Source organism: Agelaius phoeniceus, chromosome 4 (assembly GCF_051311805.1).
Source record: "Agelaius phoeniceus isolate bAgePho1 chromosome 4, bAgePho1.hap1, whole genome shotgun sequence".
NCBI lineage: Eukaryota > Metazoa > Chordata > Aves > Passeriformes > Icteridae > Agelaius > Agelaius phoeniceus.
Window position 1 is genome coordinate 14,180,288 of NC_135268.1, and position 27,765 is coordinate 14,208,052.

At 46.4% G+C, this 27,765-nt stretch overlaps 1 protein-coding gene across 1 annotated transcript; it reads left to right on the forward strand.

Annotated features, from left to right (window-relative positions):
• The first annotated feature begins 3,193 nt into the window (after positions 1 to 3,193).
• Positions 3,194 to 27,679, forward strand: LOC129121064 (uncharacterized). Its single transcript, XM_077176921.1, has 20 exons — positions 3,194 to 3,313; positions 9,958 to 10,038; positions 11,986 to 12,097; positions 12,365 to 12,685; positions 14,210 to 14,254; positions 15,101 to 15,138; positions 15,820 to 15,940; positions 18,661 to 18,705; positions 18,852 to 18,935; positions 20,235 to 20,279; positions 20,399 to 20,485; positions 20,699 to 20,735; positions 21,106 to 21,157; positions 22,103 to 22,256; positions 22,657 to 23,826; positions 24,057 to 24,160; positions 25,748 to 26,072; positions 26,447 to 26,544; positions 26,732 to 26,815; positions 27,421 to 27,679. The coding sequence occupies exons 2-16, from the start codon at positions 10,004 to 10,006 to the stop codon at positions 24,096 to 24,098; spliced, it is 2,388 nt and encodes a 795-aa protein (XP_077033036.1). The 5' UTR covers positions 3,194 to 3,313; positions 9,958 to 10,003; the 3' UTR covers positions 24,099 to 24,160; positions 25,748 to 26,072; positions 26,447 to 26,544; positions 26,732 to 26,815; positions 27,421 to 27,679.
• Positions 27,680 to 27,765: the final 86 nt, after the last annotated feature.

Here is a 27,765-nt window from a genome sequence, read left to right on the forward strand (position 1 = left end):
CAGTTGGACTCGTTCTGTGCCTTCTTTGGGGGTGAGGAAAAGGGGATGAAGACTCGGGGCTCTGATGCCATTGGGGGCACCCCAAGGTCCCTAGGAGAGGGATGGGGGAGCAGGTATGTTATCATGTAATATACAACAAATTATAAATATAAATATGAAAATTATAAATATAGAACCATTTTTAATAGTTAAATAAAGCAGGGTTTTTTAATTTGTCAATAGGCAGGGTTTCGATTATAAAAATTAAAAATACAAATAATATAAAGGTAGAAATCTAAGTATAGAAATATAAATACATATAGATATATATATAAAATTTAAAAATATAGGAAAAATTAGTTGTAGCAGTAGATATGATACATAATATAAATAATCGTTTAAATATATTTTTAGAATTTTATATATATTATATATAATTATTAATGTAATGCATCAAAAGAAACTATAAATATAAATGTGAATATAATTATACAAAGTATAAATAAAAATATGTCAATATCGTTTAAAAGAAGGGCTTTTTTTGTATTTATTTGGTTAGAGACGGGGTTTTTATTTTGAATACTAGAACTATTATAGAAATATAAATCTAAATATAGAAATATACAATCAATATATAAAGATATTTATAAAAACACAACCGAACGACGCCGCCTTCGGCCGAATCGAACGAGCTCAGCCGAACCTTACGACCTCGACAGAACCGAGGCGAAGCTTACGAGGCTGGCTGAACCGAAGCGAGTTCGGCCGAACCCGGCCTGCTGCTCTCGTGCCCATTAATTAGCGCGAGTGCGGTCACAGCCTAATGAGCTCCTGCCCGACCCCGCGCTCCCGGTCGTGTCCGTGCGATGGCCGGGCCGCCCGCAGGAGGCGGCAGCAGGAGAGCCCCGAGCCGGGCGAGTTTAACGTGAGGCTGCGCCGCTTTCCTGCCCTCAGGGAGCCGAGCCGAACCGAGCTGCGCCGAACACACAGAGCGGCTCCGAGTTCGGCCGAACCGAACCGAGCCGCGCCGAAGAGGCGAATGCAGCCGACAGTAGCCGACTTTAACCGATAATAGCTGAGTTTAGCCGAACAGCCGTCTCTAGCCGAGTGTCTCCGGAGCGAGCCGAGCTCGGCCGAGAGCAGCATCCCGAGCAGGGCGAGGCGCCGGGCCGGGTTCGGGGTGCAGCCGGGGCTCTGGGAGGCTTCCCCGCCTGTCCCTCTCTCTACCCCTCCTTCCTTCTCCCCGTATTCTCCTTCTTTCGCTCCCTTTCCCCCATTCCCTCTCATCCCCAAGCCCGGCTCCTTCCTGTCCTGTCCCTACCCCGCTACTCCCTTCTGTTCCCCCTCTGTCCACCCTCCCTCTACCCCCCTCCTGGGCTTTCCCTTCCCGTCCCGCTTTTTCCTCCACAGCCTGACCTCCCTCCATGCCCTTTTTCATCCGCTGCTATCGCTCCTCTCTTCCCGTGCCCCCTTTCCTTCTTTGCCCCGCAGCCGCGGGGCTCGGGCTGCCGGAGAATAAAGCCCCGAGGGCCGGAGCCCGGCGCCCCTCGGCCCTCGCAGGAGTCCCCGCGCGGGGCCGGAGGCTCTCGGCGGATCCCCCCGTGCCGCTCAAACACCCCGCCCGACAGCGCCGGAGCTGCGGCTTTCCCGGCATCGCGCTCAGAGTGGCTCTCGCTCTGTCCCATCCCGTCCTGTCCCCGCCGTCTCTGCCGCTCCCTCTCGCTGCCGCTCGCCCTTGACAGCGAGGCTGGGGAGGAACCTCAAGCCTTCTGGGGGCTGCTCCCCCTTTCTTGTTGCGGCAGAATCCCTTTCTGGGGGGATGTACCTGTGGAAAGGGCTTGAAGGAAGCGCTGCGCTGCTGTCCAGGGCAGTTGGACTCGTTCTGTGCCTTCTTTGGGGATGAGGAAAAGGGGGTGAAGACTCGAGGCTCTGATGCCATTGGGGGCACCCCGAGGTCCCTAAGAGAGGGAGCCCCACTGCAGTGCAGGAGCAGGTGGGTGGTGGGCAAGGGGCATCACGCTGGGTGCTGTCCCCCAGAGGGACCCAAAGCTGCCACAAAATTCACAGGGAGGAGTGGGTGTAGAATGCTAAAACCTGTCAAGTTATTCGTTTTTATAGGTACTGGTAAAGAATAGGAATTTGTATCTAAATTCATTTGGGGAGAAGCCCTCTCTATCCACTCATTTGTTTACAGGAATGTAGGAAACTCTGCCTAGAGATGGGTAGTAGTTTTGAAAATATTGCCATAACGTTTTTATCTAGGAATGAACCAAGCTGTGCCCTGAAACCCTGAAATAGCTGCAGGGGCTGAATGCAATAGAAAGGGCTCTCTGGCACCTTTTGCCTCTGTTCTCTGCCAGTCCCCAAATCCTGTCACAGTCCCAGAAGAGGCGCTTGTCATCCAGAGTGCCAAAACGAAGACCTGTGAAATCCTAGCTCTGCCTTGTGTTTCATGTGGTTTTTTTACTTCATATTTATGTCATTACAGAAAGCAAGGAAAGAAGAAATGTGACTGGTTCCCACTATTGCTGTGTGAAGGCTTTTTTTAAAGGCTGGTGTGTTTATATTCTTTTTTTCACTCCAAGCTTGACTTTTCCCCTCGTTTTTTGAGGTCTGCTGCATTGGGTGTCCCAAGGAGGGTTGGATTCCTCAGCGGGGGCCTTAGGAGATGTTGCTGATTCTACTTTTTCTGAAGGTGTATCAAAGTTGCTACCAGAATGACAGTTTTCCCCACTGGAATGCTTTCCCTCGATGCCATCAGTGCACGTACGTGTTTTGATTGTGGAACCAGATGGACTAAGAAAAGCCAGCACCCGGAGCAGATTTCTGTTTGCTCTGTTTCTGTGAGAAGCGGGCTGTGTGCTGGACGGGGAGAGGCGCTGTTGGAGAGTGGCATCAGTGCCACGTGTGAGCTGTGAGGATGATGAGGGGCTCGGAGCAGCCCCAGGTGTGAGCTGTGAGGATGAGGGGGGGCTCGGAGCAGCCCCAGGTGTGAGCTGTGAAGATGATGGGGGCTCGGAGCAGCCCCAGGTGTGAGCTGTGAAGATGATGAGGGGCTCGGAGCAGCCCCAGGTGTGAGCTGTGAGGATGATGGGGGTCGGCTCCTGCCGGGGGGAGGCTGTTTTAGTGGGAGGGTTTGCCTCAGCTCCCTTTTGCATGGAGCTGCTGAGTAGAGGGGTTTATGGGGGGCTCCTGGGGCTGTCTCATGGAAGGACTGTGAAAGCTTCTCACAGGGTCTGGGGGAACACCTGGATACGCGCTTGGATACGTGGAGCATTGCTTAAAGGAGGTGCCGAGGGACGAATCTTTGTGCCGGGAAGCAGCAGCCGAACAGGTGAGCCCGTGTGGATTTGTAGCGGGGACTTCTGTCCTTTCCCTTTTCAATTTCATCTTGCCAATCCCTCCCCGGTGCCCCCAGGGAAAAAAAAAAAAAAAAGGAGCTCGTGAGGACAAAAGAAATTAAGGAGAGGGAAGCAGCTACTCTTCTGTTATTGTCTGTGTTTGAACTGGGGGGATCCCCCTTCACTTGTGGTTTTAAGGGTGTTGATTGAAGGAAAACTGTCTTTTCCAGGCTGTTAGGGGTATCACAGGGGTGACAGGGAATCCCTGCGTTCTACTTTAAGGGGAATGGGAAAAGTATATATTATGGGCTAGATTTGAAGGTAGCTACCCCATTTTCATCATCCTAAGGTTTAAATTGAGGGGGCAGCCCTGGTGTCCCTCCTTTTAAAGGGTTTGAATTGAGGCCAAAATCCCCCTTTCCCCATCATTTGAAAGCTTTCATTTGAGGAACACCCCTTCTTTTCTACTCTTCTAGGGGATGAAATTGAAGGGGAGAACACATTTATTTGCTCTTGTTGCAGTGAGGTGAGCCCCGCCTGCGGCGTCAGTTTCCGGGGTTCAATTGCAGGAACCTGCAGCTCTGGCAGCGTTTGCAGGGCTGCAATCGGGCTGTGCTGCTGCATTTGAGGGCGCTTCTCCTGCCCGTGGCCCGGCACGGAACGTTCCCGCTCGGGAGCGCTCCTGGCACCGCCTGGGCAGTTGCTGAGGCGCACGGGGGCTTTGGCGCGGCAGTGCCGGTGCGAGCCGTGCGGAGCCGAGCTGTGCCGGGCCGGGAGAGGCGGCACGGGCGCTGCTGCGCTGGCCCGGCCGGTGCCGGCCGCTCTGTCCGCTCCGTCTCCAGCTGCCTGCCTATGGCCACTCACGCAGCCACATTTCCCAACAATCTTCTGGATACTGCCATGAGCAAAGACAAGACTAACAGGGAAGTTCCTCCTGAAGGGGAAAAAGTAATTCTTATCTCTGAGGTCTAAGCATGTGGGGCGTCTTCTTGCATCTGTCACGCCCAGGCTTTTCAAAGCCCGGGCTGCCGAAACCCTCCGGGCTAACAAGAACTGGCAGCGATTCTGGCAGCCAACACTGCCCTCCAGTGTGGGTTGTTTGAACTCCATTCTACAATGGCTTTCTTTTTTGGGGTTAATAAATGCATTTAGAGTGCATGGACGAGCATCTCACCCCGTGACTCCATCTAAATTCCAGAAAATAATTTTAAAATCTTCACAAATCATTACTTACCTTTTTTTTAGGAATTACTTTGAAAACATAAATGACTGTAAATATAGAAATATTCCTTCTAAATTTATATACGGTTTTATGTCCTGTGTAGCCATTTTTAAAAGATCTAAAGAACTGCTGGATCAGCTTCAACAGGAATCTCTTCAGTGAAACTTGTGAGAGAAAAAGGACTTCATTCCTTCATATACTGAGCATTCAAACTATGACCTACCACAACTCACTCAAAATAGAAAAACATGGTGAGGTTAGAAACAGACAGAAGCATTTTGGCATAACCTTTGCAGATCTTTAAAACACCATCAAGAGAAATCAGCATGTTGTCAGACTATTATCCCATCAGATTTCTGACAGTCCTTATAGTATAAAAAATAATAAAATTCTTACAAATCTAAACACCTTCCAGCACCCTCAAAACATGAAGAGCTGTTCATCTCTAACCATGGAACTCGTGTCACAGTCTGCACATCACGTGGATATACACAAACAATCTCCTTCAGAAATAACTGGGGCCCTTTCAGGCATAGCTGATTTTAATTTATTACATAATCATCTTACTTCTATCATTCATCTAGAAATTCCTGTGAAATTTCAATCCAGGATTGCAGTCAAAGACAGCATTAATACAACATTGAGTTAGCATGCTCAAGTAGTTCCAAACAACAAGTCACAGAAAGATTAATTTAGCCACATTTTCTGTCTTTTATCAAGTAAAAGGGCTAGGACACAAGGCAATAGCCTCAAGTGGTGCTGGAAAGAACAGGACATTTCTCCATGAAAGCCTTTCAGGTTTCTTCTCTGCCCATAGCCCTGTAACCTCACTGTGCCATAGGGAACATCCCAAGGAGACCGGGAAGCGCACTGGATTTACTGAAAATGCCGACAACGGGCATGTTCTGTGTCCCATACACTTCCCGATGGCTGCAAAGGCACACGGGGCTGCAGTGACATGCCATGTGCCAGGTGGGATCCGGTGTCACCCAGGTGCCCTCAGCTCCAGGCTGGCCGGGCTCTGGGCCCAGGGCAGCCGCCCCCAGCCCCTTTCCCAGCAACCCTCCTGGCTCCATGGTGGCCACAGGCCTTGTCCAAAGCCAGATGCCACTGGCAGCTTTCCCCCTTTGGCCATGCACAATTCCCTCGCCCTGAGTGGCACCACTGGCATCCGGCTTGCCTGTCTGGCCCCTGCGCACTGCCAGCCTCTTCCAGGGCACCCTGAGCCCTGTTCTACCCAAAAGGATGGCAGCAGCCCCTGCCCACATGCTGGGGGATATTGCTGGCTGGGGGTCTATGTACAAATTGTGTGTGAATGGGATGGGACTGCTGTGGAATGTGCCTCGAGCTGTTTATTTTTCAGCATCAGTCTCTTTACATGGTTATGCCAATGGGAAGATGCCAGCAGCTCATGTCCCTGACAGCAGACAAGAACTCAGTGTTACAACACAAAAGTTTTTTGACCAATCACACAAAGCAAAAACATATTGGTAGTAGTTCTATCCAATCACTATAGGCACATACACTTTTGGTTAAAACAATGCTTATTTTGAATAAAAGACCTGCTTGTAAGCTTTAAAATACAATGCACAGAGCTCTATTATTAAGCTTAGAACTTCCTAATATCTTGCTAGATATACTTTTCTGTAGCTTAGGGAGTATTCTAGATAAACGTTAATACACAGGCCATAGTTCTATTTGTCTGTACTTTTCTACTTCTTATATAATTTTTCTGCTGACAAATCTTATGGCTACTGCTTAGCTCCAATCACAGCTCTGCTGTCTCTGAGGCCTGCCTTTTGAAGCTTTCCCAAAACTCTCTGATTTTAAGGATTCCCAGAGGGGATGTGGCAGGAAGCTCTTGGCAAAGCTGCTCAGCCCTTCTGAGCCTGGGAGCCACAGCTGCCCTCAGGCTGCCGGGGAGAGCAGCAGCAGCCTCCTGCAGGTGCCTCCCAAGCCTCCTTTGCTCCTGGCTGAACATGCCCAGGTCCCTCAGCAGCCCTTCACCAGCTCCAGTGCCATCTCTGGACATGCCCCAGCCTCATAGTGTGGTCCCAAACCCGAGCCCAGGATTCCAGATGCACCCTCAGCAGTGCTGAGTACAGGGACATTGGTCCTAAATCATAGAATATTCTGAGCTGGAGGGGATAAATGAGGATGGATCCTAAAGTATGCCAAAAAATTCTCACAGTAATGTTCAAATGTTGGGAGCAGTACAAGAAAGGAAGACATTTTTAATATCAGAGCATCAAACAACCTGAATTAATCAAATTAAATGAAGAAACAGGTTACGATGGAATAAACATAATTTATTCATATATTGCTTTCCATAATTTTAAAACTTGGCTTTATGCGATTGGTTTTTAGCATTTGTCACTTTCCTTTTCTTGACTAGAAATGAAATAGTTCATTTAAAAATAACACCAAGATGTACCCATCCTTGGCAATAACGAAGGCCATCAATAATGGCGGTAATGCCTCTGGGATAAAAAAGTCAAGGTAAAAAAAAAAGATGACCCCAGATTGCAGCCAGAGAAGAGACCACGGTGCCAAGAGGGAGTCCACCCTGGGGAGAGCCCCTGTGCTGCTGCCTGGCAGGCCTGGGTTGCCATGGTGCAGCAGGGGCTGCAGGCAGGTTCCAGCAGGGTTCCATGCCCTCTGACCCCTCCATGGCACCTGGATACTGCCTGGGACATTCCGTTGTTGCCTGGGCTCTGCCAACTGTCCTTGGGCAGTGCTCCACAGAGTGCAGCAGCACAGAGCGAGCACAGCTCCACGCAGGGAGCATTGCTTGGCCTCAAAGCCTGTTCACAGCGCATTTACTGCCACTCAGGAGCCATTCATCGCCCACAAGCCTGCTGGCTTGTGCCAGGTAATTCTGTGCTTTGCTGCCATGGGGCCAACAGGCCAGCCATGGCTGTCTCTGCTGCATTCCAGCACTGAGCACCAACAGGAACACCTTCAAACCCGGGCTCTTGCTCCTGCCTCTGCAAGCTGACAGCAGTTTGCTGGGAAAGAGTCACTGACCAGGGAAATTGCCTTTAAAGCCTTCTTTATGCAACCATTTAGCATTTTTATTCCCCAGCTTGCAGTGGGACAAATCACTTTCAAGGGGAGAGGGCAAGGTTGCAGGAGGGCTTGCTGCTGATTCAGCTTGAATTTTAAGTGTCTCTGAAGAGCAGAAGAGCCAGGCAATCCCTGGGAAAGGAGGGTGACATGGGAAGCTCAAAGGCCCCCGGGTTCTGCCCCATGTGCTGCCAAAAGGTGCCAGCACTGAGAAGGAGAGGCTTAAGGGCAGACCCGGCAGATGTGTGGCAGGGGGAGCTCTAGGCTTTTCCTGGGCAGTGCCTGCAGCAGGTGCCCCAGCTGGGGCCTGGGATTGCCCCGTTGGAAGTGGGAGCAGCTGCTGGAGGCTGCTCTTACAGTTGAACTGTCACAGCCAGGGACTCCAGAGGGAGGTTGCAAAGTCCATGTGGAAACACTCACATCCCAAATAGCCAAAGCTATTTATTTATATTTTTTCCAGTTTTAAGGCTCAAGGCTATTATAATTACAGTGGCCTTGTCTATATCTATATTTGTATATCATATGTATATAAGAACAATGGCCACCAGAATATTTGAATCATTCAAGGATAGGTTGGACAAGTCTTTGAGAAACCTGATCTAGTGAAAGGCGTCCCTGCCCATGGCAGAGGAGTGGAACAAGGTGAAATCTTAGGCCCCTTCCAACCTAAAACATTCTATGCTTCTATGGGGCTGCGGTTCTATTAATCTGGTGTGTTCTCTGACTCTATGTCAAGTTTTCCCTTCAAATACCTCAATATATGCGAAACACCAAGCTTTGTCCATAAAAATATCATGTGAAGTTTAGTGATAGTAACATTTGAAGGAAAAGTTCTTGAGGTGGGTACATAAGGTTTAAGTTTACAAGCAGCTTCCAAGCTTCCTTGTTTCACTAGAACACCTCTTTGCCTGTGGCTGGATGGAGAAGGCAGAAAGAGGAGCAATCAAATATGTCCTGCTATGGGATGCAGAAATGAGCCTGGCCAAAAGAAGTGCTGTCAAAAGCTTGTAAGAATTCCCACCAGAGTCACTGGGGTGCCTGCTTTCCTCTCCACAGTGAGGAAAGTTTATGTTCAGAAGCACAGCTTGGTTGCAAGAGCATTTGTGCCTTTTGCCAATAGTGTCAGGTTAATGCCACCTGCACAACCTCAAATCCATGGAGCTCCAATGTGGCTGAAAACCTGGCCTTGTCAAGGGCATTTGACTGTTCAGTGGAATCTAGATTTCCTGCTGGCCACCTGTGTGCTTTGTGGCCATCTTAAGGATAAACTGGTGACAGAGCAGGCCTCCCAGCCATGCTGTTTATTCTCAAGTGGGTGTGCATGTCTCTCTACACAAGTTATGTCAATACCAGGTCCACTCAACAGAAGTTGGAAAAAAGTTGGAATGACTTCTCCCTGTATGCACTTGTGGGCACCTTGTTCTTTTAAGGCAGTTTGTTTCCCAGCCAACATTTTGATTTTCATGATGGTGAGGAGGCAAAGATGCAGTGTTGCTTCCAGATGTGTCCTCTGAGCTTAGTGTGAGTGTCTATTCTTAGGCTTCCCAGCTGCATGGGGAGGTGGGGGTTTGACAGGATTCCCATCTGTAATGGCCTGTGTCTCTCTGTGGCTTGCAGAATGGTTCCCTGCTGGTCCCTTCCCTGGCGTTAAAGCCATGGGCCTAGAGCTCAGCTGCTTCACCTCTTCCCCCAAGTGTCTGTGCTCTTGTTTCACACCAGTTGTCCTTAGTGGGGTGATTCAGAAGACTTCACAGGATGCTCCTGCAGCCTCCTCCCCAGTGAGAAATCGGCTCCCTCTAGAGTGTGAGATGCTGCAAGTGAATGTCAGAAATTTAAATGTAAATGTTTTCAGTCCTTTTTCTGCATTTTTGAGATCTTGCATTTCAAGACTCCTTCTTGCATCTGCTGAGAGAATATTGTTACCTTTTCATATAGAATTGTCTTTTTATGGTTTTTACCCTCCATTTCTTTCCTTCCTCTTTCCACAAATGCTGCCATTTCGTTGTCTACGGGCAGGGTTCTTAGGGCGCTTTTGTTCTGAAAATTGAAGTAAATTTCCTGGAGCCTGTAGCAGTGGCCTGGTTTGTTGTGCTCTTGGCCAAATCTGGAGTTAAGTGCTGACTTGAAATGCAGCAACACTGCTGGGAGAAGGGGAAAATGGATCTCTTGGTTCTCCCATTCTCTCTCTACGTGCGTTTGGATGGTTTATGTTTGGGAGCACTGGAATGACTCCCAGTCAGGCACTCCAGGTTCTAAGTGAAGCAAGTCCCTGGAGATCTTGACCTCCCCTTTAGGCACGAACTTGTGCAGATAATCACTCCTGGTGATTATCTGTTTGTTCTCTTCCAGAGAAGGTGACTCTCTGGAAGAGAGTGACTCAAACTGAGGCTTCATAATGGAACCGACGGACAACGAGAACCGTGACAATAGGTAGGAAATAATTTGAAGTAATCTTGGTTTCCCAGATGCTGTGATGAATGTTGTGATGGTTTAGAAAAAGAATTCCTCCTCCAATGCAAGAATCAGAATTCTGGAGTGGGACAAATGAAGTAAGGATTGTCCTGACAGTGAGAGTGGCTTCAGAGCACATTGGTATTTTAAGAGCTTCTGTTACAGACCTGGGCCTGGATGTTATCATGGGTCAGGGCAGATTCTCTGTTGAACTTTCTGAAACCAATCTCTTATTACTGGAGCCAGGGCTCTCCCTTCTGCAGTTTGGGATGCTTTCGGCCTGGGAGTATTTTCCTGTTTCCGTCTGTAGCAACGCATGAGTTGTGTTTTTTTGGGGTGGGGGCGATTTGTGCGAGTTTTTACTTCTTGTGGAACATATTTGAAGATGATGAGAACTGAGGTGATATTTCAGGGCAGGCATTCAGTTTCATCTGCCTCTTTGAACAGTCAGCTTGTTGGGGTTTTCCTGGTGACACATCAAGTGTACAGCAGCAGCAGCAAGTACAGGACTATTTTTAACTTTCCACTGCTGAGCTGTTTTCCCCCTGGAAATGGAGGGGTTGCGACTGTGCAGTCCCCCTGCACCAAGGCTCCCAGGTATTGGGCATGTTGGTGCTAAGCCTGGAGGTGCAGTTCCCAAAGCTTCCTAAGTTCCCTGGCCTCAAGGGAACTGTGCAGGGTTGTGAATGGCAGCAGAGCTCAGCTTTGCAAAGGCTTTGAAGAGCATCTTGACAAACACCTTCAATGGGCAGCAAAGGTGTCTACAGGGCTGGGGAGACTGGGAGATCTATAGGCTTATCTAAAAAGTCTGGGCATTTCAGTAGATGGCAGACTTATATACTCTGAATTAGGAATGCCAACCAGTGCAAAAACCTGTTTAGTTTAAGTAATGGCCCCTCAGTATGAGATGAGGCAGCTATGCCTCGGCTCTAGGAATGATTAAACTTTCAGGAGCTGATTATTGGTGTGGTATTGGAGTAATGTCACTGCTGGAGCAGACAAGGCTCTCCCCTTGCAACATGGGACACTTGGGAAGTTGGATTTGCAAAGAAGAATTTATGAATTGTATGTATAGAGAAGACTGTGCAGTAGAGTAGAAATAGATACCCTCATCCACTGTGCCTGCATGCTTTCCCTTCCCCGATGTCCATAAATATCAGAGCCAGAGTTTCCCTCATTTTGCAGTAGTCTTTCAAAGGCCAGGGATAATTTAAAGGATCTGGTTTCCCATGATGGGACACTTTATTGGCGTTTTGTTGTGGGGCAGGTGTGACTGAGTACATGCATATGTGGCTGAGGAGGAACAGGGGGATTTGACCTGGTGTTTTCTGAATGTCTGAGAACTCCTTTCTAATTACGCTGATAGGATGGCTTTAAATGCAGCTACATGATTTTCTAGGGAAGCAGCTTCCAAAGATATGTTTAAAATAGAGTGAATTTCCAAGGTTGTTTATAAAGTGGACAAAGTTCAAGCCTTGAAAGTTGAAACACCTTCAGAATAGAAGATTCTGTTTGACTTACAAGGGGGGAGACTGGGGTGAGAGGTCTGAAGGAGAACAAGACTGCCAGTTTCTCCCATTAATCACTACAAGACTGGCTCATGTCACTACATGCCAGCTCATGTGCTGATCACCCCTGTGATTTCACAAGGAAATGGGAGGAGAGTCTTTCCCTTCCCACACTTCTTGATGGCTGGGATCAGGAGTAGCAATCCCCGAGAAGGATGTGTGTTGTCTCCTGTGTGTCTCATTGCTCTGGGGCACAGCACACACTGGACAAAACCGATCTGTCCACTGTCAGCATCCTGAGAATTTCAACACTGCTTTGCTGCTGGACATGTGCCCTTGTGGGAATGCCCCAGTTTCTGCACGGAGTATAAACAGGGGTTCAAGTGCTAACTCTCTTTCCTCTGTCTGTGTCTGAAAGCTGGAAAGACATCAGACGCTTGATCCATATTCTGCAGCAGAAGAGGGAGGCAGCTCCAGAGGAGGAAGATCCAGTTTTGGAGAAGACTTTCCTCTTTGCCAAGCCCCACAAGGTAATGGGAGTGGAGTGCAGGCTGAAAGGAGAGAAGGAAGGAGGCTTGGGGTGGGAGAGGAGGGCTGTGTCTTCAGCATGGGCTGTAGCAGACTTGAGCCTGATCCCTGCAAACATATCATCTTCCCATCTGCTGCACTGAACTTTCCTAACTGCCCTTGTGGGGATGCATGGTCATTCCATGAAGATGCTGAGCAATGTCTCTTGCTGAGCTGGATCTCTTGCTTGGGGTGTGTCTGACATTTCCCCCTCTATTCTTGTGTTGCAGACCAATAAAGAAGATGCGCTGTCAAGGCGCATTAAGAACTTGCTGGGCGAATGGGACCCCAGGATGCTCCTGAGCCATGAGTCCCCTCTGATTCCCATATGGATTCCAAAACAGCCCAAATCCAACTCACAGGCCGCCAGTCACAGGCCGGCCTCCAGTAAGACAAATCCATATGAGGACATATGGAACGAATCCTCACCAGAATCACTGGACATCGCACCTAACCCTGAGCAGAACTACAAGGACCGCAATGAAGGTCTCTCAAATCAGAGGTCAGAAGCCAAAGCTTCACAATCTGGAATTCTTCCTGAGCTTGTCAAGGTGAGTTCAATTGTTGGGGTCCTCTGTTGTTGGCAGTCCCTCAAGGCCAAGGGACCAAGCACACAGGCCCTGCCTGGTTGGTGGCTCAGCCTCCCCAGAGGTCAAAGGCACTTGGTTCCCAGGTGCATTTTGGGGTTTTGCCAGGCTCCTCCATCACCACTGGGATGTTGCTGTGCCCTATAGAATGTAGGAGCCCACAGTGCTGAGCCACGGCAGCTGGTCCAGGAGGGCCATGGGAGATGGTTTTCAAATAGTGTTTGGCCTTTGGAAGGAGAAGGAAGAGCTGGAGGCTGCAGTCAGCTTTTCCTAGAAAAGGGTGTTGATCAGCTGCAAGGGACTGAAGGCAATATCTTGTGGAAAATAAGAGGAAGCTGAGAGAAGTAGTGCACTACAGGGCCTTGCCTTCTGCAGGAGCCATTCTTCGTGCCAAAAAGACAAAGCACCATTCTGGATCTCAAACTCTTGAAAGTGCAGAGTACTGCAATCAGCCCTCAGGCTACCAGCAATGGGCAGTGTTTGTCCTTGCTGCTTGGAAGCCCAGCTGAGGGAGTATCAGTGTGAAGTAAGGAGCAGGGATGCTGCATCTTCCTTGGAGAGTGTGGCGAGGGAGGGGAAGGAGTGAGCGCCCAGAAAAAGTGTTTCTGAGAGAGGGGTGGAGTCCTTGCCAGCTTCTGCCACCAGCTGACGGTGGACTCAGCTCTTTGGGGTAGCCCAAAGCCAACTTCTCTCCACAGCGTGTCTCTGGATACCCCTGGAGAACCTCAATTGGTCCAATTTTGGCTGCTAAATCCATCACTTTGTCAAGCAATGGGAGAGTGAGAAATGGTAGTTGGGGATTTGCAAATCCTGCAGGGGCAAGAAGAGGATGCCTAAAGTCAGCCAGAATTTGCATAAACTGTGGTGCATCTTTCCAGAAGTGTCAGAAGTCAGTGTCTTGTCCAGACTGCTGTTGTCTTCAGAAGAATAAGGAGTCTCATTTTATTTGGGTGAATGAGAAATATTCCTCTTTCTCTAGAACTGGCTTAGAAGAACTGGGAACTATTATTTCTGACCGTTTTTTTTTTTAACTAAGAAAGCTTTTTGCACAACTTTTTAAATGCAGAGCCAGCCTGTGCCTTTGAAGACAAAGCTTAGCTGCTTCATAGTATAATAGTATAATTCCATAAAGGGAGAAGACTGCACAGACATACTTACATAATAATAACAACAGTAATGATAAATAGCATCAGCAGGAGTAGTAGTAGTTTAAGAATGAAAACAATATTTCCAGACTGCCAGGTTCCAAAGGGGTTTCCTCTTTTTCTCAGAGGCAGAAAAGATGACTTTGGGAATTTCAGCTGGTTTTCCACTTGGCCTCCATTACCAGTTCCCCTTCAGATGGGCCTTTTGATCCTTAGTAGTATTTTATTATTAATGCAATTGCATGACATTTCTAGAGTTGTTGGTAACCAAATGCTGCTGTGGGTATGTCAATTAGTAAAAGACCAAAACAAACTTGTTCTGCCTCCCTCATTCTTGTTTCAGAAAAAGAAGCCCATTGATGTGTCATCCAGGGAAAAAACTTTGAAGGTTGGTGCTCTTCCATAATAGATCTCTGTATTTGCTTATGTTTTGCATACATTAAAGAAATGGCTGGGGAAAAAATACATGGCTCAGCTCCTGTTCACTCAGTAGATGTTCCTTGCCCTGAAAGTATGTTCTGGGGTGGGCTGAGAAGTAGGGATAAAGCTGGAGTTGTAAGACCAGCCTTCCTCTCAGTCTGTGAGCGTAACACTGTCTAGAGCAGTTCAAGAACCAGACTGACAACTCATGCCAGGCAGCCAGAGTCGCTCCTCCCTCAAGCTGGGGGTTGCCTTTCCTGAGCTCCCCTCATCCAAAGGCTCTGGACCAGCTACCTCATGTCTGGCCTTTTAAATTTCCATTTGGGGAACAAAGGGAAACCAGCCCCATGCGTTACTGAGAACCAGATGCCATTGTGCCTTTGAGTGTTTCTGAGTGGGCCAATGTGGCAGCAAACTTCTCTTCCCTCTTTTCCATTGTTTTCAGTAGGCTCTGTATTTGTAGAGCTGTAACATATTTGAGCCAGAGGAGGTAGATGAATGGAAAATGCTTCAGGGACTCATACTTTTGTTTCAGTTCTGGTCTACAATGTGATGTTTTTCATGAACACTTGAAGCATGTCATCTGTGTGGAAGCACAAACCCCATTTTATCTTGATTGTCAGCAAAAGCATTATCTGAGAGTGTTAGACAGAAGTGTGAGTGCTGAGAGTGCTGCTGACCAAGTCAGTTTTAGATGTTGCCTACACCAGGCACACAGACTTGCCTTTAAATCATCCCCACCTGTTGCATTGTGCTGAGTTCCCTGAACTGACTTTGCCTCCCCCTCTCCTCTCTGTTTTTGTGAACAAAACAGGTTGTGGAAAAGCCAACTTCTTCACTTGGTCCTCCAAGGTACAGTTGTGTTCCCAAACTACCCTCTAGGCCAAACAAAACTGCTTTTCATTTGAGGGGGAGAGGGGAAGGGGTTCCTGGTTTCCCTTGAAGATGCAGGCTTTGGTTTGATGCTGCTGAGGGCTGCTGTTGAAAATTGGTTTCATTTTTGTGGGGGTTTCAGGAAAGCTCTAATTAGAAATGAATAATCTAGACATGCTGGAGTTTGCCTAAGAACCAGACTTGTATTTCCCCAGTTGTTCTGTTCTTTTCTCTTCCTCTCCCCCAGTGTGTGTGTAGATCCTATGTTTTTGTATAGACCAAGAATCCATCCTGAAACTTGTTACCCTTTATTGGAAGTGTTTCTTTTGGGGGTTGGGGCTTTCAGAAACACACTGGGCCGTTTTGGTATTTTTGTCAACTTTAGTCAGCTGAATGCAGCTTTACAATGTAGCAGTGAGATCCTGTCTGCATTCTTGTCTGGCTGCATGTGAAGTGAAGGTTTGATTATTCCCAGAGTGTTTTTTCATATGGTGCTTTATTTTTGGAGCACGGCAATGTATTCCTCTGGCCTTCCCCCCTCTGCTCTCAGTGCCCAAACACAGGGCTCAGTTTTAGTTTGGAATGCTGCCATGTCAGTGGAATAAGTAAGTAACCTTCCCCCCTGCTGCTTCCTAATTTTGTCACCTGGTGTCCTTGCAGAGTTTGCCAGTCCCAGCACAAGAGGGTGGCACCAGCACAGCCCAGCAAGTCGGAGTCAGGGAGCACCAGGGACGGCCACAGCTCCTCAGACTCTGCACTTCCAAGAGCACCAGCACCTGAGGTGAATGCAAATCAAATGCAGAGGCTGCTCCTGCAGCCCCTTGCCTCACACTCTCTGCTGTCTGAGGGCAGTCAGGACAGGAGACCTTAAATACTGTCACTGTTCAAGTGTCCCCTTGAGACCTCTGCAGCAGCATCAGACATTTCTTGCCCTCTTCTTCCTTTCTAGATTTTGTCATTAATAAACCCTTCCTGGACTTCTGGTGCCAAACCTGGCCATGTTCCCACTTGTTCTTTGGCATCATTGTCTAGCCCTTCTGGAGTTTTCACTCCAGGATTAGTCCATTTTGAAGCTGAGGGATGAAACTTTCAGTGAATATGTTGAATGATCCTCCTCTGCAGTAGGGATCTCTGGACTGTGGCTCCTGAGTGACTGGTTTCTTTTCATGGGTGTTTTGGACAATGGCTCTGTAAGTGAAAAACCCCCTTTTTCATTTTCTCCTCATTTCAGTTCTGTTGATGTCATGTAGTCTTCCTTCTACTTGCTCTGAAAGATGAACCTGTCTTTGGTAATACAGTCCTGCAGTGCTGAAGCCTGGAGAGGGAGGAGGAGGAAGAAACAGTGAGGCTGCAGCCCTGGATCTATAGCCTGTCTGCTGGATGTTCAGCATGGGAGAGGCCATTGGGCCACAGGGCTGGGCTCCGTGGCTCTTAGGAAATATCCAGTGATATAATATCCAGGAAATATCCATCCTGTGCTGCATGGAGGAGAAAGACTCAGCCAGAGAAAGGATCTTGGGAAGGCTGACCAAGGAGGGCCTTTGGCTGAAAGCTCACTCCTCCCTCCTGTTTTGGGTGAAACAAGAGCTGTGGGGAGACCCCTGCCCTGTAGGGACCCTGACAGTGAAGAGGTCTAGAGCAAAAGAAACTCTGCTGTTCTTCCCTACTCCTGCTTTGAATTCCATTTGAATTAAAGTGTTTGACCTCAGTTATACTAAACAGCCACACACCAAATAGGATTCTTCCTGGGACCTTCCTGGACATCCTTTAGGACAGCCATTTTTTCCAGGCCAGGAGTTTGGCTCATTCAGTGTCTAAGGCACATGTCACCTGCAGCTGGGAATTCCTTGTTGATGGCTTCTTTCCCTGGCAGCACTGAACACTTGAGGCTTCCAGCTGGAACAGGCAAGCAGAATCCAGTGCAAAGTGAATTAATCCACAGGGGATAACTGTGCAGGGACCCATTTTGCCTTCACAGAGACACTGAACAGCTCTTTCCCCTCTTTCCCAAAGCAGAACCTTTGCTCTCCTATATCACCCTGGTCTCTTTAATGCATCTTTCCAAATGAGCTGTGAGAAGCCTTAAAAATAGTACATCAATGAAGCTTAGATGTATCTCTCATCCTCCTGTGCCAGGTTTTACCTCTTCTCCGAGGACCTGAACAAAGCTGTTTGTAAAGCCAGCCTCCTTGTTCATGTCTTTGGGAGCCCCTCAGCCCAGCACAGGGCCTTGTATTGCCTGCCCTGACAGTCAGGGATGTGTGAGAGGCTTCATGGCAGGGCCAAGAATTAGGAAGTGTCAGTGTGCAGAAAAGAACAGGAATGTGGCATCTTCCTTGGAGTGTGTTTAAAAAGAAGAGTAAAAAAAATCCCAACCAAATGAAAAAAAAAAAAAAAGGGCAAGTCAAGCTGTGTTCCTCTGCAGTTTACAAAGTCTGGAGCCAAGAAGAAGAATTAAGAACTCAAGGTCACTGCTATTCTCAGGTAGAAGGAAGAGGTCTTCCTTGAAGTTGGCTGAAAACAGATGAAGAGTCTGCTCTATCTTGCATGAGCTCCATGTGTGGGTGCTTTTCTTGTGCCAGAAATGCTCACCAGAATCAAAGCAACCTTGCAGAGCTGGTCCATTACCTGGGCTTAGTTTGAAGTTTGTGATCTCTGCTTTAGTCCTTCAGAAAAGCTCCTGTGCTTGAAAGCCTGAACCTTTTCCTGTGTTCAAGTACTGTGTGTAATAAGTAGTAGGATGTCTTTCCAGGAGCTCAAGTGATGATGGTCAAATGCTTTCCCAAGCAAAAGCTCAGTCTTGGCAGGAGGACCCAGCCTTGGAGCCAGCCTGAGTTACCTGAGTAGGAACAGTGTTCTGAACTGGAAGCCAAGTCCCAACTGCACCTTGCAAGGGTTGCATTTAAATCAAGGTTGTTTGGTTTTGTTGGGTTTTTTTTCTCACTTCAGAAAAATGAGTCTGATCTTATTTGGGTGAATGACAAGTATTACTCCTTCTCTAGAACTGAACTGGGAATTTCTCTAGAATTGGAAACTATTATTTCTAACTGTTTTTTCTTAACTAATGAAACTTTTTGCTCAACTCCTTCACATGCAGAGGCTGCCTATGCCTTTGCAGGCAAAGCTTAGCTGCTGCAATAGCAACTAAAGGAAGTGATATTCAATAAAGGGAGGAGACTGCAGAAACATACTTTCTTAATAAGACGAATAAAAAGTCAGCAAAGGAAACAGTGTTTCCTGACTGCCAGGGAAGCCAGACATTGATCTTGCAGGAGGTGACTGGTGGTTTCAGCTCTTGCTCTGCTTGGTCTCTGATCCTTGATGAAGAGATGTCCTTCAGATGAAACTATTATTCCTTACTAGCATTCCATTATGAATCGACTTGTGTGACATTTTTAGAGCTGCTGGTCAGGAGTTCATGTTTACTGAGTGCATGTTGTTTGCTACCAATGAGTAAAATACCCAAACAAACTCACAGTGCTTCCCTCTTTCTTGTTTCAGCCCATTGGGCACAATCGTGTGCAGTCCATTGAAGAAATATTGAAGGTGAGTACTCTTCAATACCAGATCTCCATGAGAAAGCCTGTGCAAATCCATGGGGAAGTGGATCCCTCTGACTCTGGGAAAGGTGAAACTCTCTCTGTGTCCATCAGGAAAACTCCTGAGAGCTGCTTCTCTCCCTCTGTTTCCAGGAAATGAGCCCCCTGTCACCTCTCCTGCCATGCCTTCAGTCATCTGTGAGAACAGAGACTTACAAATTTCCGTTGCAGGCAAAGGTAACCCGGGTCTCCTCGAGCCAGGTCTAATGAGCTCTTGGAGATTTGTATCACACCCAAGATAGCTCAGCTACCTTAGAAGGCATAAAATCAGCAGGATGGCTTCTGTGGTAGTGTTGGAAACAGAAAAGTTTTAATAAAAGGCAAAATAACAAAATTCTTTACAAAGAAAACTGAGCCAGGTGCAAGAGGTTCTTGCCCCAGGTAAAACACAGCACAAAACCAGTTAGTTTCTTTGTTCTCTTCTTTTTCTAGTAAATTGCTTAGGCTGGACTTTTTGGCTTCTGTCCAATTGGCTATCCCTAAGTTTGAGATGAAATCTCTCAAGTACTATCAGGTCTAATATTTTTGCCTAATCGAGAAGAGAAACTTCTAGGCTTTTTTCTTAAGGAGACAAAGCATAGTTTTGTCACTCCATCAACAAGGAGCACATTCCTATACCAACTTTTTTCAGGGCTTCCGATAAATTACAAGAGATCTTTCTGCTGAGCAGAAGTTCAGTGTTGGCAGAAGGAGCCTGCCTGGAGACCTGCCTGAGTTCCCTGGCCATAAACAGTGATGGGAGTTCGAAACCCAGCAGAAACTGCACCTTGTGTGGGGTTGCATTATACCCAGGTGTTTTTGTTGGGTTTGTTTGGTTTTTTTTTTCACTTCAGTACAAGAAAGAGTCTGATTTTATTTGTCTAAATGACAAAAATTCTTGTGAACTGTCTTAGAAGAATTGGGAACTATTATTTCTAACTGTTTGGGGTTTTTTTGAACTACTGAGGCCTTATGCACAACTCTTACATGCAGAGGCAGCCTGTGTCTTTGCAAGCAAGGCTCAACTGCTTCAACAGCAACTTAGGGAAAGTGCAGTTTCATAAAGGGAGCAGACCATGAAAACATACCTTATTTTAAAAAATAGTGATAATAAGTATATGATGATGATGATGATGATGATAATAATTATAAAATAGTGATAAATAAATAAATATAGTAATAGTAATAAAGAGAAGTAGAAGTAGGAGCAGTAGTTTAGAAATGGAAACAGTGATCCCTGACCACCAGATTCCAAAGGGAAGACAGACATCTGAGAGGAGGAGGAGGATTTGACATTGCTGGGTTCAGCTCTCTCCATACCTGGTCTCCATTATTAACTCTCCTTTAGATGTGCCTTTTTCATTCTTACTCTCTTTTTATTGTTAATACATCTGCAATACATTTATGGAGCTGTTGGTAAGCAAAGGTTTGCTGAGTTCCTGCCAATTAGTAAAAAGCGCAAACAAACTCCTTCTGTTTCCCTTGTTCTTGTTTCAGGCAAAGAAACCCTCTGATGTGCCATTGACTGGAGAAATTTTGAGGGTGAGTGGTCTTAAATAGAAGATCTCTGTGTATGCTTATGTTTTGCATACATTAAGGAAATAAGTGGGGACAAAATATTGACAAAATTTTGAGAGCTGCTTCTCTCCCTCTCTTTCCAGGAAATGAGCACTTCAATGCCAGCTCTCCTGTCACATCTCCAGACGCCTACAAAAGCAGAGACTTCCAAACTTCCATTGGCAACAAAGGTGACCCAGCCCATTTATGCCAGGGCTTCTGATAAATTCCAAGAGATCTTTCTGCTTAGCAGAAATCCAGCTCAGCTATTTGGCAGCTCTTAGAGTGTTTTAAAAATATTTACTCAAAAATGCACATGCCTATAACATGCCATTAACACAGTTTTGTTGTCAGCAGATGTGCTGTTTAACTTCATGCTAAACTACTTTGTCCTTTTATTCTAGAAATCCCAACCTGATGGATCTGCAGCACAGAAGCTGAGTAAGTAGAAATGCAAAGAAAACACAGTTCTTTGTGTGCTGACAGGTAATTTTGTGTGTTATATGTAGCAGAGACCATCAAGTGTTCACACTGATTAAGCAGCATGATTTCCTCTGCTGAACAGGGATGAATTTAGGAATGGCTTAAGAAACTGTAACCAATCATTACCTAGACCTCAAGGTAGCACTTCAGCAGAGGACAAGCAGTATAGTATTTCGTCAGGAAACTCCCATCTGGAGTGATGAACAATCTTGGTGGCAGACCCCTCCCTAGAAGAAAGTGACTCTCTAATCTGGTGCTGAGAGACCACAGGGTAAAATACGCTACAAGGGAGGCATATAAATGCAACCTTTTTATTTTTGCTTTCCAGAGCAGGCTAGCACAGCTTCAGAAACGTTGCCAAGTTCTCAGCCAAGAACATCGTAAGTAACCAGACTCTGTTCTCACCTCTGCTGGGCAGTTACTTAAAAGAACTTGGAATGCACAAAAAATTGGGTTATAAGTAATTTTTTCTCAGAAAAAACTTCATTGCAAGGAATTTTCACCAACAGAAAAATTGTTGTTTTATGATGGACTCACTATATTGTTTAGGTTTGAAAAGGACTTGAAGATCATCAAGTCCTATTGTTAATCCAGCAATGCCAAGTGCACTAAACCATGTCATGACTACAATGACTGTGATTAAAACCAAAACAAAATAAAAGTGAAGAAAAAAAACTTAAGTCTTCATGTACCAGACTGAAGGTTTTGTCTTCTTTTAATCTGTGGTGCTTAACATCTTGTCACACTTCGTACTTGTCAACCTACTGATAATGCATTAGGCTGACATAAATGCTGAGGGATGCCAGCTGAATCTGATAATTCCTGGATATGGTTTTGATGCCTGGCAGGACAAGTAATGCTACCTAAACTGTATAGATCTACTGATGACATTTCAAAGTTATTTTGTTGTAAAACTTTCTTCAATTGCCCAAGTAGAAGTTTTCAAAAAAGTGTTGTAGTTATTTTATTTAAAAAGAAACACAAAGAAATATAGTATTTTACATGAACTTTTAAGAACCTTACTTTATATGCTAATAATATAGCTTGTTGCAGAGTGGGATGAAGACAAAATTTCTATACTTATGGGAATTGTGTATGTTTGTCTGAATGGGTGTGAGTTGGAGGTTTGATATTTTCCAAGCGTTTTTTTATTCTGGTGCTTTGTATTTTGAGTATGGCAATGTCTTCCTCTGGCCTTCCCCCCTCTGCTCTCAGTGCCCAAACACAGGGCTCAGTTTTAGTTTGGAATGCTGCCATGTCAGTGGAATAAGTAAGTAACCTTCCCCCCTGCTGCTTCCTAATTTTGTCACCTGGTGTCCTTGCAGAGTTTGCCAGTCCCAGCACAAGACGGTGGCACCAGCAGAGCCCAGCAACTTGGAGTCAGGGAGCACCAGGGACGGTGACAGCTCCTCAGTCTATGACATAGAGATCAGCTCCAGTGACAGTGAGGACAGCCTTCCAAGGGTGCTGGACCTGCCAGTACGTGAGATGAATACAGAGACCATGGAGAGGCTGCTCCCATAGTCCCTTTCCCACTGCAGGGTGGTGTCTTAGGAAGGAAGCAGATGTTGTACTCTGTTACCAAATTCTGCCTGGTTTGTTCTGGAAATACTGATTTGTAAGACCCCTCTCACTGCAATGAATGCTTAGGTATTTGCCACTGACTGGTTTATGATTTTTTATTCCTCACATATCCATCCATGATGCTCAAGGAGCAAGTAAGTGCCCATGGCCTGTTAGTTCAGAGTCATTTTTTCACAGGCCAAAGGCCAAACTTTACAACCTCTGGGCAAGAGTCCTGGGCTCTGGTGAGCTGTGCTAAAACAGAAAGAGTCAAAAAAGGCACCAGTCTTGAATACTTCTTTTCTTTTTTTGGCAGCCTTCAACTGCTAAAAAGTGGTGCCTTGACAACCTGATGACCCAGACAAAGCAAGGATCAGTGCCAAGAGAGGGTCTCAGGGAAATTGCCCATGGGAATGGACATGAGGAGAGTGTGAAGCAGGAGCAGGACATCAGCAGCAGTTCCTGCCAGCAGCACTCCAAGGCAAGGGAACCTCCTCACAAGAGCTGTGGCCAAGTGGCCACGGATTTCTACAAGACCTTTGCCCAAGTGGCCAAGGACACTCACAAGATCTCTGGCCAAATGACCAAGCATTTTCACAAGACCTCTGGCCAAGTGACTAAGGCTCTTCAGGAATCTCATGTTACGAGCACGCAGAGCTCTCTGAAGCCTCTTGGGCACACCAAGGAGGCATTGTGGGCATCAAAGGTTGTGGGTATCAAAAGGCCCAGCAAGCCCCTGGTGGATGAAAAACCCAGAAAAGTCCTGAAGCTGGAGAGAGAGCCTGGTCCTTTGGAGGTCAGACACCACTCCTCCAAAGACAAGCTGAAAGTCCAAGAAAGAGAGAACACAAAACCCACTTTCAGAAATGACCTGAAGCGGGGAGTGCAAAAACACTTTGAGAAGAGGAATCACAAGGACCCTGACAAGAGCTGTGCCCAAGTGCCCAAGGCTCCTGACCGGAGCTGTAGCCAAGTGGCCAAGGCTCCTCGTGAATCTGATGTTACGTCCAAACGCAGCTTTCTGAAGCCTCCTGTGCACACCAAGGAGGCCTTGCTCAAGAATACTCTGGGTATCAAAAGGCCCAGTATGTCCTGGGTACATGATGAATCTAAGAGAGTCTGGAAGGCAGGGAGGGAGCCTGGTCTTTTGCAGGGCACAGACCAGTCTCGCAAGGACCAGCCCAACGTCAAGGAAACAATGAAGCCAAAAGCCACCAACAAAAAAGACCTGAAGCCGACACTTCAGAAGCCCTCTGAGAAGAAGGTCTCCCACCAAGCCAACGCCAAAGGCTTTTTGGAGCCCAGGCTCCTGAGACATGCTCAGGAATGTGATGCCCCCATGCCCAGTGGCCACAGGCCTAAGGATTTGTGCATGGAGAAAGTGCCCTTGCCTCCTGGGGACAAGAAATTGTTCTTGCCTGCAAGGGAGGCAGACTTGAAGAGGAAAGCCATGAGGAGTCCTGAGGAGTCCCCTAGAAAGAAGAAGGTGAGAGGGGCTGGGGGAAGTGGGTTTGGACAATGACCAAAGTGGTGTTTGAAAAACCCATGTGGAGTTCCCGATTCATAGGTTGGCAGTAGAGCCATGGTGCTTCTCCAGTGTGTTATTTTTAATGTTTTCAACCAGAATCTATCAAACTGAGCTGTATTGGTCTGTACTTTACGTGAACTTTTAAGACCTGAGTGGATTTTTCTCCCTGTTTTTATTCTTCCTGCTAGAGGGAAGACAAGGGGGACACTCCCAGGAAGAAAAAGGAATGAGACAAAAAATTCCCAACAAAATAATTTCAGCTTTCAGCAAACAAAGGCTCCAATAAACTGAAGTGAGTATGCAGTGATGGGATGTCAGAAAGATGTGTAAATCTAAGTCTCTCTTCAGAAGGGTAGGATGAAGAACTGTATCTCCTGTCCAGACACTCAAGAGTTTGCTTCTAACACAGTGTGCCTTCTGCAGCTACAACTGCTGCAGATTGACCTTTACGTGCTGGAAGCTATTGTTGGTTGGGGGTTTATGTATAAATTATGAATGGGATGGGATTGTTGTGGAACATGTCTTAAGTTGTTTATTTTTTAGCATTAGTCTTATTACATGGCTGTGACAATGAGAAGATGTTAGTAGTTTACATTTTTGGTAGCAAAGAACTTAATGTTACAACTTGCTTTAAAAGTTTTTTGACCAATCACACAAAGCAAAAGCATATTGACAGTAGTTTTATCTAACTACTATAAGTATTTTTTGTCAAAACAATGTTTGCTTATTTTGAATGCAATACCTGTTTGTAAGCTTTAAAACACAAGGCACAGAGCCCTATTATTAAGCTTAGGACTTCTTAATATCTTGCTAGATATACTTTTCTGTAGCTCAGGGAGTTATTCTAGAGAAGTGTTAATATACAGACTATTGTTTTATTTTTCCTTATTTTTCTACTTCTAATATAATGTTTCTGTTGATAAATCTTACGGCCATTGCTTAGCTCTAATTGTAGTTTTGTTGTCTCTGAGGTTTGCTTTTTGTAACTTTCCTAAAACTCTCTGATTTTAAGAATTTCCGCAGAAGCTACCAGTGCAGAAAGCAGCTCTGAAGGTGTGGGTGGGTAAGGGTAGGGACCCTTCCCCTTCTGACATTCTCTGAAAGCACAGAGGTGTCGAGGCTGATGATTGGCTGAGGGAAGGGATGTTCCAATTGCATTAGGAATGGAAGAGCTTTAGTTCTGTAATTCCTCCCTTTTCCTCAGGGAAAGCGAGCAGCTGTCTTAGTCATGTGCTGGCTTTTGGAGTGGGAAGGGAAGGAAGTAGTTTTGGGCAGAGAGGACTCTGGATCATATCAGGGATGGTGCTGTGCTCTGTGTCAAATTGTCCTGGTGCAGCATCAGCTGAGCCAAGGCAGAGCAGCTGGAGAGTATGTGTGCAGTGAGTAGGGACCAAAGCATGGGAAAAGTGAGTGCTGAAAGAGGTGAGAGGACTGTCCCATGCACAGCAGAGTCAGGCAAGAAGTGCAGCCTTACACCTGAGCCTTCTCACTGGGTTTAGCTTAATTTCCTGCTCTTCTGGTGCTGCAGTGAGCTGGGATTCACTGCTTGGTGTGTTCTTGGAAACTTTGAGAAGTGGAAAGTTTGCAAAATGGTGGAAATGAGCAGTGGTGAAACAAAGTTGAGAGCTATTTGGTGCTGCTTCTTGTTGCCAGAATTCCATGGACATCCTGATTACAGATGATCAGAGATGTGCTAGGCCACTCTGTTATTGAATGTGAAAGTCTCTGCCAATTCAAACTCCCTCTTATTTGAAGCCTCTCAGCTTTGAAAATGTTGCCTTGTTGAGACAATGGCATGAATGGCAGGATGTGGCCAAGCTTTTAAGAAATGCCTACATTATATGTACATCATAGTCATGAATTTGCCTCTCTTGTCCAGAGAATCAGAAGATTCATTCCAAACTGAGAGGAAAAATGCGCTGCTGCCGCCACTGCTGGCCATGACTGATGCATAACGTGCACCAAGTTTGACCCGAATGAGACAATGACCCAAAAGAGACCCAGAACTGAGACTGACGACCCGGACCTGCCTGACATGGATAACCCTGCCAGAAACCAGGATCCTTTGTTTGCCGGCACAGGAAAGTGGAGGAAGACCACAAGGAGAAATCCCAGGGCATCGACATTGGTATCCAGGAGAGCTGGTGGGAGTTTTCCTGCAACCCACGCATGCTGAGTGATTCACTTCAGAATCATCTGCTCAGGTAAGTGACCATTTCTGACTGTAAGCAACTGCAAATAAAATTAGTGTATTTATAAAAAGGAGTGTGTTTATAAAAAGAAATTGTGGTTTACTTAAAAATAACCTGTGGGTGTGACCGCAACCTGAGCCTAAAGTTTTATATCATTCGGAAAAAATTGTTGCATTTATGGGTTAAAAAATTAGATTTTACTGGCTCTTTATACAAATTTGGCTGTTTACTGACAGCTCAGGGTACAGGGTCTAGGATGTTTGGGCAGGGGGGGCAAGGGCTGTGTGTTAGGCCACACACTATTATGTGTGTTAGGCCAGACTGTGCACAGTGTATTAGCTGCCTTCTAACTACTTGCTTTTTCCCAATAATTTTCCTGCTTCCAGGCTTCAATGCACTCCCAGCCACTGAGAAAGGAAACCTGCTGTTGAATTTCTCTGTGCTTGGGAAAAGTTTATTGGTACAAAGCACTCTGAGCTGCCAGGTGAGAAGCCAAGGCTCCATTTCAATTATTGGAGGGATTGCTGGGAAAGAAGGCAAGAAGGGGAGAGCCTGGTGCATAGACTACGCCAGGGAGAAATGAACATTTTCCCTGGAAATTTAGGAAAACCTGGCTTTGGAATTGCTTTAGGCAACTCTCTCTGATCAGCTTTCTCTCTGTGGTTTTTCAGGGATTGGCAGGGGATGAGAAGAATCCTCTTCCAGTGTTTTCTCTGCCACATGAAGACAAGACAAGAAGACCTGAAGTTAGAACAGTAAGTGTTTGTTTTACAGCCCTGCCTGTAGTTTCTGAAGACACCAGACAGGGCTGGCCCTGCAGCCACCCTGACTTCTGCTTCCTGATGAGCACTTTTGTGAGCAAAGAGAGAGGGAGGGATGGGGGACAGCTGCCCTGTCAGGGAAGCACTTGCTAAGTCGCTTGGCTACAACTAAACAGCACTTGAATTTTTGACTCCTTGCTGGGTCTTTAATCAGTACTGGCCAACAGAAATTCCTAGAGCTGCTGATACTTTAGTCATTACAAGTGTTGCATTGTCCTGTGGTGCAAGCAGTGGGGAATACTGAAAAGCTGTAACCTGTCATTTTCCATAAAACACCAAGTTTTGTGGGCTTCTCTGGGCAAAGGGATGCATTGCCATGATCTGCTGGTAAACTTGCAAAAGAAAATAAACATGATGTGCCTGGCTGAGTGGCTGGAAGGCTGTAAAAATCCTCTCCAGAAAGAGGCAGCTGCTGAAAGTCAAAAAGTTTTGCAGGTCCTCTTGGAGTAAAGTCACTCCAGTCATTGATTGTGTTCTGCCACTTGTGCTTGTTGGATTAATTCAACCAAATATTTTCTCTTTCCCTCCTTTTGTTCCAGAGTTTTCTGCCGAACAAAGCCAAGTGACATGACCAAGAGCTGGCCTGACCTCATACACAGAACGAGACAGAATTTACAGTGACCTTGACTGAGTCAATCAAGTACCTTGATTGAGTCTCCTGGATGTGAATAGTTCCAAGTTTTCTGTTCCATTGGAACCTTACAGAGTTTTGTTTTGGTTTTATTGTTCAATGCAAAGCACCTGCTTTTTTTAGTTAGTTTGTTTTGTTTTAAATAAAGTTTTAAGTTCTTTTAGTTACTTTTGGAAAGCTTGTGGTTTTTGAAGGTAATGCTTTTCTACCTTGCAAAAGAAGGGATGGGGGGGTGATACTTGCCTATGAAATG

Bases quoted from the DNA above. Each gene is read 5' to 3' on its own strand.
- LOC129121064 (XM_077176921.1), top strand. From the start codon at position 10,004: ATGGAACCGACGGACAACGAGAACCGTGACAATAG. The intron at 20,280-20,398 runs GTGAGTGGTCTT...CTCTCTTTCCAG, and splicing joins TGACTGGAGAAATTTTGAGG to GAAATGAGCACTTCAATGCC. The intron at 20,736-21,105 runs GTAAGTAGAAAT...TTTGCTTTCCAG, and splicing joins ATCTGCAGCACAGAAGCTGA to AGCAGGCTAGCACAGCTTCA.